Genomic DNA, 12,445 nt, shown 5'->3' on the forward strand with positions numbered 1-12,445 from the left:
GTAGAATGAACAGATAGTTACTCTATAAATAATCGCCAAGAACTAAGACCAAAAACTGCAGCAAAACCTACTGTTCAAACTGATGGGCATTTACATATTTTCTGACATAAGTACAGTGATGCACCCTTCATTATAAAATCAAGAAAAGGACAGGTACGGTGCCTCACGTGTGTAATCCCAGCACTTTGAGCGGGTGGATCATGAGGTCAGGAGATCGAGACCATCCTGGCTAACATGGTGAACCCCCGTCTCTACAAAAAATACACACACACACACACACACACACACACACAAATTAGCCTGGCGTGGTGGCAGGCGCCTGTAGTCCCAGCTATGCTGGAGGCTGAAGCAGGAGAATGGCGTGAACCTGGGAGGCAGAGATTGCAGTGAGCCGAGATCGGGCCACTGCACTCCAGCCTGTGCAACAGAGTGAGACTCCATCGCAAAAAAAAAAAAAAATTAAAAAAAAAATCAAGAAAATATTGGACTAATAATAGTTGCTATAATGATAAGAGTCTACTCTATACAAGGTGAGATGCTGAGTATTTTTCATGCTACATCTCCTATCCTTAAAGCATTCCAGAAAGTTAGGCATTATTATTATCACAATTTTCCAGTTGAAGAACTTCATGAACAGAATAGTTGAATAATTTGATTAAAACCATGCAAGCAACTAGGGCTTGAACCCAAATTTGAACCGAATATGTCCGGCTTCTTAAAGGAGGCTTGTCTTAGTTATTTTGTAGAATAAATTACTTTTAATTTGAGCCAAGAAAAACAACACTTTTGGACAATTAACTAATATACAAGTCCTGTTAATGTCGTATTTGAGGAAAATAGTGTAAGACACATTAAAAAATATCTGCAGTACTCATATGATAACAGGAGTTCCCACAATGGTCTAATTTCTTCTATCATTTTCATCTTAGATTAGACACCATTTAAAAAAGAGACAATAAGCCTTGGGTACCTGTAGTCTCTGGAGCAGCCCTTTAACACATTTCTGTTTCCCAATTACCCTTGGCTTGGGACCTAGTGCTTTTTATGTTTCTTCCAAGTCAATGAGCTCTATGGATCACTTTAGGAATGTTTGCTCTCCACATCCTTCATTTAGCTTTGTAAAGTGTTTAGTCATCAGCTTTGCTAAGTTAATAAACCACACTCTAATGCCATTTCTTTAGAATCATTTGGCTAGATATTTAAAATCACTAAAGTTAGGGCTGCAATCCAGACCACCTCAATCAAATTCACCAGGGCAAAGTTGAGGAATCTGCATTTTTAACAAGTACTCTTTGTGCGTTTGTTGTGGAAACAGGTTTGGGAATTACCTCCAAAAGACTCATGACTTGGCTTGACCTAAATTTAAAACTCCGACTCAGGATATTTTCCTCCTTAGTCGTCTTACTTTTGAATGATAAATCCCAGTTACCATTACCACCCTCATCCTCTGTGAAACTGCTATTCCTCACATTATTTGACATTTTTGTATTTTATAATTTTTTGGACGACGACTTCAGGAGTGGGGTGGTATGGGTAGATGCTAAAAGAGGGATATGTAGCTTTGATATCCATCTTCGGGCTCTTTCCCTCTAAGGTAATTTAGAGGTTTTGTGATAAGATTCGTACTTGGAAAGCAGAGCAATTACCAATCACCATGCTATGCACCTGCACTTACTTGAGAAGAGTGACTTGCAAATGTCACAGAATGCTAACAAACATTTCAAAATCTTAGTTTCAGTTCTGAAAAGGTATAAAACTTTTCTGCTCCCTTGTCTGGGATATTGCTACTTAGAATAATTTTTTGTTGTTGTTGTTGAGATGAAGTCTCACTCTATCGCCCAGGCTGGAGTGCAGTGGCACAATCTCAGCTCACTGCAACCTCTGTCTCCCAGGTTCAAGCGATTCTCCTGCCTCAGCCTCCAGAGTAGCTGGGACTACAGGCACGTGCCACCAAGACTAGCTAATTTTTGCATTTTTTTAGTAGAGACAGGGTTTCACCATATTCACCAGACTGGTCTCAAACTCCTGATCTCGCGATCTGCCTGCGTCGGCATCCCAAGGTGCTGAGATTACAGGCGTGAGCCGCCGCTCCCGGCCTAGAATAAATTTTAAAACTTCAAAAATAGTATTTGAAATGGAAAAACCATACCTTGATTGTATATCTTAGTACCAATGTACTTGCCCTGAGTAATGGAAACAGGAGAGGAAGTAGTGTTCTTTTCAAATAAAGTATGTAAACAATACTTTACCTGTAATAGACATTTAACTTTTCTTTCATTACTTACAATAATAAGGGTTAACATTTATAGAATAACTATAAAGTTCCCGACACTATGCTTGCCCTTTAGTTACATATCTAATTTTATTAACATTTATTGGTAAATATTAGGTTCTAATCTCTGTTGGGCACTAGAGATATTAAAATAAATAATACAAGTTACTATTCTCTCCACCTCTGTTTCCAGAATAGCTTTTTCTGTTCTGGAAACACAAAGGCTGTTCTTTTTTCCCTAGCCATACATTGTTTAACTAACATAACCATGACTCTTTTGTCTATCATGGCCAATAATAACAACCCTAGAGCCCCACCCTAACTAATCTGAAAAGAAATGAGAGATAAGAGTAAATATATCAGGAGAAGCAGAGTTTTGAGTTTTAACTCCCTCTTTTTCAGTTAGTAGGCTACTTTAACTTCTTTTTAAGGTGGCTCTATGAAGAATAAAATAAAATAAATAGAGCCATGTCCAACAAATAAACACCTAATATTTGTTGTGCATGTACCAAATCTATTGAATGCATTATTTAATATAATTCGACCAAGCTGAAAACCTTATAGGTTATCTAATTTAGCTTTTTAATATTTTTATTTTAAATTATTTTCTAGTTTGGAATCTGACATCCTAGAATTCAAATTGTTTACAGCCTTCAGGTTTCCAGTTCTCAGTTAGTTGATTTTGACATTTCCCATTACACTGTAGCTGTTTCATGTTCATAAAAGTCTTTAAAGAGCCTCAGCAAAGAAATAAGAAAGTTAGAAGGATATTATATACAGGAAACACTTTTAAAGTTTTTAAATTATATTTTTGAAATATGTTTATAGTGGAAAAGAAATATGTCATCCCTGAAATCATCAAGTTAATACAAAAACTTGTAGAAAAATGTTGCATTTCCAATTTCATATGGATTTGCTTTTAGTTACGTAGGTTTTCTTTTTTAGCATAGTTTGTTTACATACATTTGTGAAATAATTCCTTTTAAACTAGATTTTACTATTGTATTGTCTTATAATAATAAGTATTGGTATTTGTAAATTTCAGTAATCTGAACTTACTCCAATAATACTCCAGAACCTACTTAACACTTGCTCTACTATCAGGGTTTTAATTTGCCGTTATGAATAAAGCTAAGACAAGTAATTTCATGCATATATGTTTTCACACATTTTGGATTATTTTCCCTCTACTTATTATGAAATGTAGGAATGCTGACTGAAAGCTATGAATAATTGTTGATCTATACTATTATTTCCAAATTACTTTCCAATATGTTACACCAATTGCCGTAAGTAAATCTAGGGGTTTACTTATCAAGGAAGGCCATTTCGTTCATTTTATTTTCAAATGGAAAGTTGTTCAATAATAGGAATGGTGGAGCTGTTGCATGATAGAAACACATAAACTCTAGCAATGCTGAGAAAATGAGAACTAAATACCTAAAATTCTGATACTTACAGACCAGAGTCATTATAGACATATTTAGTCTTATTTTTTTGTTTGTTCTGTAGAGACAGGTTCTCTATGTTGGCCTGGCTGGTCTCAAACTCCTGGCCTCAAGCAATCCTCCTACTTCAGCCTCCCAAAGCACTGGGATTACATGTGTGACCCACAACACCTGGCCTTAGAGACACATTTAGTATTTATGACTGCTACTTGTTCTCTAATCTCTAGTCTACCTTTTTCTTTTCTGTATGGCCGCCGTTTGAATTTTTAAGTAGTAACTTGTAAGCAACATTTTCTCATTTCAGAATAATAATTAGTGTTTTAATTTACCCCTATAGATATGAATTAAACAAAACTGAAGAAAACTGTTCTTCCCACATTGAGTCTTTTGAAACTTTTGTTTCATCCTAGTAGAAATTATAGAATACTTGTGCTGAGACAACTGTTTCAATAACTGATAAACTGATCAGCACTTTCTGAAGCACCATACCTATGGAAGCATATGAACAAGATTCTGTAGATTTTGAAATCAACTTGGGCTGCTGAACTCCTGGCAAATGAGGATGATGTCAATCATCACTCAAGAAAAAACCTAAATTGTCTCCCATCTTTATGTTTATGTCTCAGTCTCATAAATTATTATCCGGCTGGATCTAAGGCCCTCCTTCCTTTGATTTAAGCAGATTGTTCTGTGCATTTGTACTTAATATAACTAGCTCTTGTCATTGATTCTTCTTTTAATTTTCTTTTTAAAAGATAAGTGGTATTTTATTCTAACAATAATTGAACTCCCATATGACTTCATTATTTGCAACCAGGGACAATACTAGCCTCTAGGGAATGTTTGGAAACAGGGGTGAGAGGAGGGGTTAGAAGAAGACAATTTTGCTTGTCCCAGTATATAGTGATACCATTGCCATTTTGTAGGGGGCATCCTGGTGTGCTAAATGTTTTTCAGTTAATGGGAGAGTCTCTCAGACAAAAAACTCTCCTGCCAAAAATGCCGATAATGCCACAGCTGAGAAACTCTGCAGGTTAAGCATTTTTCTTATGCAAACATTCATTTCGTAGCCTCACAAAGTTCCTAACTGGACCAATGATACAATATTAATAGACATCCTATTTTTATTTATGTCATGGCCATTACAAATATTACTAGTTAAATTTAGGTATTCTATACTATGCAAATTAGGTAAAAATCTTAGACTTCTTTGCATTGAAATGTGTTTTAATCTGAATTTTGTTGGTCAGTTAACTTGTTTTTCTAGGGTAAGGAGAGTTGTTTGTTTGAAATTTCAGGTAATTTCCTAACTTTTTCAATTTACTTTTCTGGTATGCAAAATAATGTAAGAGAGAAAGTTTACATGCATGAGAGTAAGAATAATTTGAATAGGTGGTTGAAAGTTTAAAACTTAAGCATGAATGCACTATAAAGAATTAATGTACTATTAATCCACTATATTCAGTGAAGTTATTGAATTCAATGGATACAACATAGTTCTGAAGTGAGGGCTTAAAACAAGCAATGACTAGGGAATTTCCAAATTTTAACTTGGATGAAGATACTTATTAGTTGAATAATTTAATGAGAGACAAACCTCGTTTATGACAGTAACACAAAAGGTATGAAATTCAGAAATAAATCTTATACTGCTTGTGCAAGAAGAAAATAAAGTTTTAAATCCTGCTGAGGGACACAACTGAAGACTTGAACAAAAGGAAACACATAAGGCTCTCAAACAATAAGTCTCAATATTTAAGTAGTCAGTTTTCTCCAAATGTATATATAAATTTAGGCCGGGCACGGTGGCTCACGCCTGTAATCCCAGCACTTTGGGAGGCCGAGGCGAGTAGATCATGAGGTCAGGAGATTGAGCGTATCCTGGCTAACACGGTGAAACCCCGTCTCTACTAAAAATGCAAAAAATTAGCCGGGCTTGGTGGCGGGCGCCTGTAGTCCCACCTCCTCGGGAGGCTGAGGCAGGAGAATGGCGTGTATCCGGGAGGTGGAGCTTGCAGTGAGCCGAGATTGTGCCACTGCACTCCAGCCTGGGCGACAGAGCAAGACTCAGTCTCAAAAACAAACAAACAAAATGCATATATAAATTTAGCATGATCTCAATTTAAAATACCAACAGACTATTTGTGTAGCTGTGCAAGATGATTATAAATATTTCAAAATGTATAAAACAAGAACAGGAAAAATTTAAAAATACACACGAGTAGTAGGAATATATAAATAATTAAAATATACCAAATCTTAAAAGGATTATAAAGTCACAAAAATTCAAATCATGTAGATCTTGAATGTGAATACCCGGCCAAATCAATAGGATGATAGAAAAAGTCCAAAAATAGATTCGAAATATGTACCAGAATTTGGTTCACAATAAAGGGATATTTAAAAACAGTGGCACAACGTTATTTGGTAAATAATGTGGAATAACTTGTAATCACCTAAACAAGAGTCAATTATCTCCCTACTTTTAAGCATTGTAACTAACTTAATTTCAGACGGTTGAAAGTTTACAACTAAAGCACGAATGCACTCTAAAGAAGCATCAGAGAAATTATTTTACAAATTATTTATCACGCAGTGTGAAGGCCTATTCAAAAATGACCAAAAAACACTTCATGACTTATTTATCCATACATTCAACTATATAACTTAATTTTTTGCTTTAAGATAAACAAGTTAAAAGACAAATAGCATACGCTGTGGGTGGGAAGAGTACATTAACAACTTGGGTAATAAAAGATTAATTTTTATAAAGATAAATTGTCAATGTTTACTAAATTTGAAAATGCCTTTGTCACCCTTTAAGCCAATATTCCTACATCTGACAATCTAGTCTTACAGAAATGCATTGATAGAATGACATTGTTTATAATAGTAAATTATCAGAAAATATCTAAATTCCCCAAAGGAGCAGATTAGTTAAAATAATTATTATAATTGATACAATGAATTTCCCTGCTGCTATCAAACAGAGTAAGGAATCTCTGTATGAACAATATGGGGCCATCTCCAGAATAACCACATCTCAGAGTGAGTAAGGAGTTATGTAAGAAAAATGTGAGTAAGAGTCTGCATAATCTTCCACAATAAATTGGAACAAATATATATAAAACCTAATAAGTAGTATTGTTCAATCTTATTTGCTATATATTTATATTTTCATGAAATAACTAACCTTAAAATAAATTGTGTATTAGATTAGCAATTATATAATTTATGGTTGGGCGCAATGGCTCATGCCTGTATTTCTAGCACTTTAGAAGGCCGAGGGGGCAAATTGCCTGAGTTCAGGAGTTCGAGACCACCTTGGGCAACATGGTGAAACCCCGTCTCTACTAAAAATACGAAAGAAATTAGCCAGGCGTGATGCTGGGTGCCTGTAGCCTCAGCTACTCGGGAGGCTGAGACTCGACAATTGCTTGAAGCCAACCCGGGAGGTGGAGGTTGCAGAGAGCCGAGATCGTGCCACTGCACTCCAGTCTGGGTGACAAAGCTAGACTCTGTCTCAAAAAAAAAAAAAAAAAAAAAAAGGTAGCAATTATATAATTCGAACTGAAAGAAGATTTATTTTTAATATAGTCAAATAAAAGACCCCCAAAAACCATATCACATGAATGGTATAATTATTTCTTTTATTATTTTGGATCAGTTACAACATGAAGAAATGATATATACTTAATAATTGTCACATCATGTTTATTAAACCAATCAGGCAGCATGAAAAGAAATAGTCTAATAGTTAAAAACTATATATCAGGATAAAATGTATTTGTCACTAGAAAAATATGTTTTAAATAGAACAATATGTCTACTTGGAAAATAATTATAAAATGCAGCCACAGAAATATATTTTGTCATGTACAGTAGATATTTAAATAAATATAAAAATAAAATTTTAATGGATTAAAATAGCTTCTACACACTAATGAAGTGTTGTTATTTTACTTAAGAAGAAAAATGAAATAGATATTTTGTTTAGGATATTTTAAAGTTACTTTCTGTGTCTACCACTTAAAACCTAACTCTAAAGTATGTTTTTTTTCTTATAAGCACACAATGCAATAAAAAATTCTAAAATATAACCATTAAATCAGCTAAAAGAGACAACATATGGGTTTTATTAAGTCAGTAATTCTATGAATTAAAAATAAAAATAAAAACTGATGTCACATTTTAAAAAATCATAGTAGCATGAAGATTTAACTTTTCTTTCCCAAAATTTATAAGCTCAATTACTGTTAATGTTTTAAGTCTTCTAAAATACATATTCATTCATGTACAAAATGTATAAGCATCATTTGCCATGTATAAAACACACACCACACACACACACACACACACACACACACACAAAAGCTACAAACCTCTAAAATTTAGTCACTCAATTCAGAAAGGGAGTAGCGGGCAAAGAAGTTAATAGGAAAGAGTAAGGCTAACAAGACAGATGATAAAGTATTATAATAAGAATTCACTGAAGGAGGGGAATTAGGTAAGTGCATAAATATATATAGCCTAAGCCAGAATAAAAATGCTTCTTATGAGAAGTACCTCTAAATATTTCTGGGTTCAGAGATGAGATTCCAACTGATTGAATGGAACAAACATATCATAGAAGAGCTAGCACATTAAAAAGACTGTGGAAAGGGTAAGATTTCAGAGCACTGCAGAAGGAGAAAAAGGAGAATTCCAAGTGGAAGGATGAACAAGGATGAATCTAGGTCTTGTTACAGAAATTTAGAACAGTCAGCTTTGGTTGTTTCTTCTAGCTGCATATAGCAATTTCATAGTTAACCTGTCAGGTTACTCAAGAATTTATACTTTAACATTTCTATAGATAATAACATTATTTTCTATCAAATTCTATACTTATAATTCTAATTCTCACTTAATTTAATAACAAATAGTTCAGTATCCAGACGTGACGGCATTGTATTTCAGTACTTCTATTTGTGTTAATATACTAACATATAACTGTAAATTAAGAGGTTCACCACAGTAGCTGATGAATGATTAAAGCATAATGATTGTAATGATCGAAAGCACAAATGCATTTGTATAACTAATGAGCAAATGGAAATTCTAAAATGAATTTATAAAGCAATGGTACTGCTTTCTGAGACTTGCAAACATTATTTACTGTAAAATGTGGAAGAATTGACCCTTAAATGCATCACTGTGCTTAACTGTATAAAAGGAGAAGTTAATTCAAAGTTTCTAAGATGAAATTATCTCTCCAGGCCTACTTCTTATCAGAACCTTTTTCGAATTCAGATAATTAGTCAAATAGATAAGCATGTTCTTTCATTATTTTCTCACTAAAGATAAGAGTAATTCAAAGAGATTACTTCCACTGTAGGAAAATGTTACAATTGATTTATCATTTATGATGATCTTCTGAATTTGATCCCCATTAGTGAACAATGAATATGTCAGTAGCTAATATTGTTGAATAATTTTATGGACTCTTAGGCAGGTGAACTTTCCTTTCACAGATGACTATTCAATTCTATCTTTTTGAAAAAATATATAACCAATGTCAGAATTATTACTCTTTATCACTGTATTTTTCCATGGAATGGAAATTTCTATTTTTCTTTCCAGCCAACTTGACATAAGACCGGAAAATATCTATTTTGGTGCAAGAAATGATAGTATAAATGCTCACGAAACTGAAGCAATAAGAAAAATCTAAATATCTTCCCAAAGATGAGTTAAAAGACAGGAGAAGGCAGGAATAAATAAATATGTTAAGAAAATTTAAGGAACAATAGATTTTTTAAAATGAGTTAACAATAAAGTTGCTTTAAAAAATTAAATACTTTTCAAATGTTGAAAGTAAAACAATAAGAACACTGAGTTAAAACCTGCACTGAAGTATGCATAAGAATAAAAGAGAAGAAATGAGAAAGATTAGGATGCTTAACCAATGTCCACATATTGAAACTAACTAAAATAATATTTCTACTTACATGTGCACTGACACACAGGAAAGGTATCAGCTAAATAAAAAATAAACTGCCGCAGTATTCAGTTAACAGTACAATAAAAAATAATTATTTCATTATGATTGCATCATGTGTTCATTGGCAGGAAGGAAGAAAAGGAAAAAAAGAAGATGGGAGAAGGAGAGATGAAGGCAGGAAAAAAGAGAAGAAGTAAGGCAGACAGGAAGGCAGATAAGAAGAAAGTAAGCAAAGAAAGGAGAGAGAAGAAAGCACATTTCTAATTAAAAAACAAGCATAGTCGGCCATAATAATGATTGTCAGTCAAGATAAGACCTAAATAATCCCTTCAATTTCATGGATTCTTACTAGTGTGTCTGGGATTTTGCTAGTACTTTTTTAGGAACTAAGTTTTTTAAAGCACTTTAGATGAAGAAATAAGACAATCTGAATTATAGCATAGCAGAATAAGTCTTTTGTCCATGTGGTTTCCTCTCTGTAGGTTCAGAGACAAAATGCTAATAATTACAGCAGATTCTATTTTATCCACAGAAGGTTTCCAAATTCCATCACTGCAACTTTTGTAGACAAGACACAAACAAATAACACTTTGACTGATTTTCTCTGTAACCCACACTGTACCTCACTCAGTGAATGAACATGGGTTTGGTCAGGAGATCTGAATTGCCAGATGGCAAATACCCATGCATAGCTCTTAATAATTTTAGGCTTCTTTATAAAAATTGCTGTTTGTATGCAGCACTTGGCCTTGCCTCATCTATATCCTATATATGTCTGATTCCCTGCCAGTGTTTATACATGTCCCAACAGCAGCCTGTTTCATAGGCCTCAACACGTAGAAGGGTTCAGGAAGTGATATACATGATATGTTGTATTATCAAAGGATCAATTAAAAGAACCAAAATTTGAATTAATGCAGTTACAACACAGTAGCTTCCATATACTTTACAGATATAAAAACTCCAATGATACAGTTTTGGAAAAATATATATCACTGCACATTTTAATTCTACTTCTTCATGTTTGAATATTTGGGCTGTCTAATATGGAGGACTGCTTTTAAAGTTTACGTAAATCATTTTCCATAGAAGCTAAGGAAGATTATCATATGATTCCCATCAAATTATTTCTGTGTTCTCCACTGACAAGCTGTCTGTGCTGCATTCGTAATAAATAGTTCATTGCTTGAACTTGTAATATTTAAAGTCCCCTTGGAAATTTCACATCAAAAACAACACATTTCTCTAGTTTTTATTAACTATTGAATACTATAATATGATTTACATTTTTTTTCAGAGTGTTATATTTAAAATAAGGTTTCCTATTAAATTAAACAAACATTAAAACACGAAAGCAGGTCAGAAAGAAGGCATTGGAACTATGTTGACAACAGCACCACATCTCCCACGGTTGTTTCAGAGTCCTGACTGTGGTTAGAACTGATACCAGTGTCTGAGTCTGTGTCATTTATGTAATTGCTAAATACTCTTTGAGTAAAGGGAGGACTCTCCCCATTGCTACTGGAAACCTCAGATTCCTTCACTCTGTTTTCCTTTAACTGGCACCCATCTTTGTTGCTAATATGAAGTGAATTGAATTCCTTGGCCAGGAGTTCATATTCTTTTTCTTTCATCTGAAGCAATGAGTCACTGTATTTAATCTCTTTCTGGATGCCACTCAAATGAGAGTGAATTTTTAAACCAACTTTCATGCTTTTCTCCAAATCACACTTAACATTCTCTAAATTAGAGCTTTCCAGTTCACTTGCAACTGCCCCTTCCGCATCTTCGTTTATATCAATGCAAACACTTTTTACCTCTTTTTCTATTTCAGCAGAGAGCTTATCAATGAGTATTCGGTAATATTTCAGTCGTTCTTCCAGCTGTTCAATTCCATCACTTTCGCTCAGGTCCTCCAGAGTCTGGTTTTCCTCATACTGCAAGTCTAGATTTTGCTCAGCTTCACTGAAACTGGGCATTAAATATGCATCCTGAACGTAGTTTTCTCCATCATTTTCTACCCGATCAAGATGGAACTTAGCTTCACACTTTTCAATTTCCAGATCCAGCTCTTTCATTCTCTTGACTTGCTGATGAATAGTATGGTCCTGGGAAATGATGAGATGAACTAATGTCTCCATATTATCTCGCTCATGAGAAACTGTGTCCTGCTTAATTTTAGCCAGTTTCCGGAAAGTTTTTCTGACTATTCTTTTTTGTTTATCTGGTGGTAATGTCTTCATGTAGTTTGCTGGGCTGAGCTCCCACATTTTTTCTGTGTTTTGCACTAATTTGGCTTCAGCTGTCCGCCACAAAGGAACTGGTAAAAAAGCATCTGCTTTAACCAAAACAAATTGCATATTGGGCTGCTCATCTCCCCATGCTTTCCAAAGCTTCAGGATTCTAGTTAATGGAGGAAGAACCCGTTCTGAGCCTCTCCACTTCTCTATGATGCAGTAATCACTGGGCTTCCCCAGAAGAAATCGTTTCTCTCCAAATGTAGCCTCATGTTCCTCAAGCAAAGCCTGGATGACATCAGCAGAGGTGGTGCGTTTAGTCAGCCCACACACAATCTTCTCTTCTTGGCAAACCCAAACCACAATTTCCTTCTCTTCTGAATCCATGTCTTTAGTTGGAGATCTGAAAGAAAAACAAAAGCACATTATATTTCTGTCATCGCCTGTGTAAACTCAGAAAGATGGTTTAACATTAATACGCTTTCTAGATTTTTACCCTTAATGAGAG

The 12,445-nt window shown here is 34.4% G+C and overlaps 1 protein-coding gene across 2 annotated transcripts in view; it reads right to left on the reverse strand.

Annotated features, from left to right (window-relative positions):
- Positions 1 to 10,926: 10,926 nt before the first annotated feature.
- RASSF9 (Ras association domain family member 9) overlaps positions 10,927 to 12,445 on the reverse strand; it is a 31,216-nt gene continuing 29,697 nt past the window's right edge. For both annotated transcript variants that reach the window (XM_050749439.1, XM_050749441.1), the window contains exon 2: positions 10,927 to 12,340. In XM_050749439.1, the coding sequence (XP_050605396.1) occupies positions 11,080 to 12,340 (1,261 nt within the window). In that variant the 3' untranslated portion in view covers positions 10,927 to 11,079. The remainder of the gene's footprint in view (positions 12,341 to 12,445) is intronic.

The sequence above is a fragment of the Macaca thibetana genome, chromosome 11, assembly GCF_024542745.1.
Source record: "Macaca thibetana thibetana isolate TM-01 chromosome 11, ASM2454274v1, whole genome shotgun sequence".
Taxonomy (NCBI): Eukaryota; Metazoa; Chordata; class Mammalia; order Primates; family Cercopithecidae; genus Macaca; species Macaca thibetana.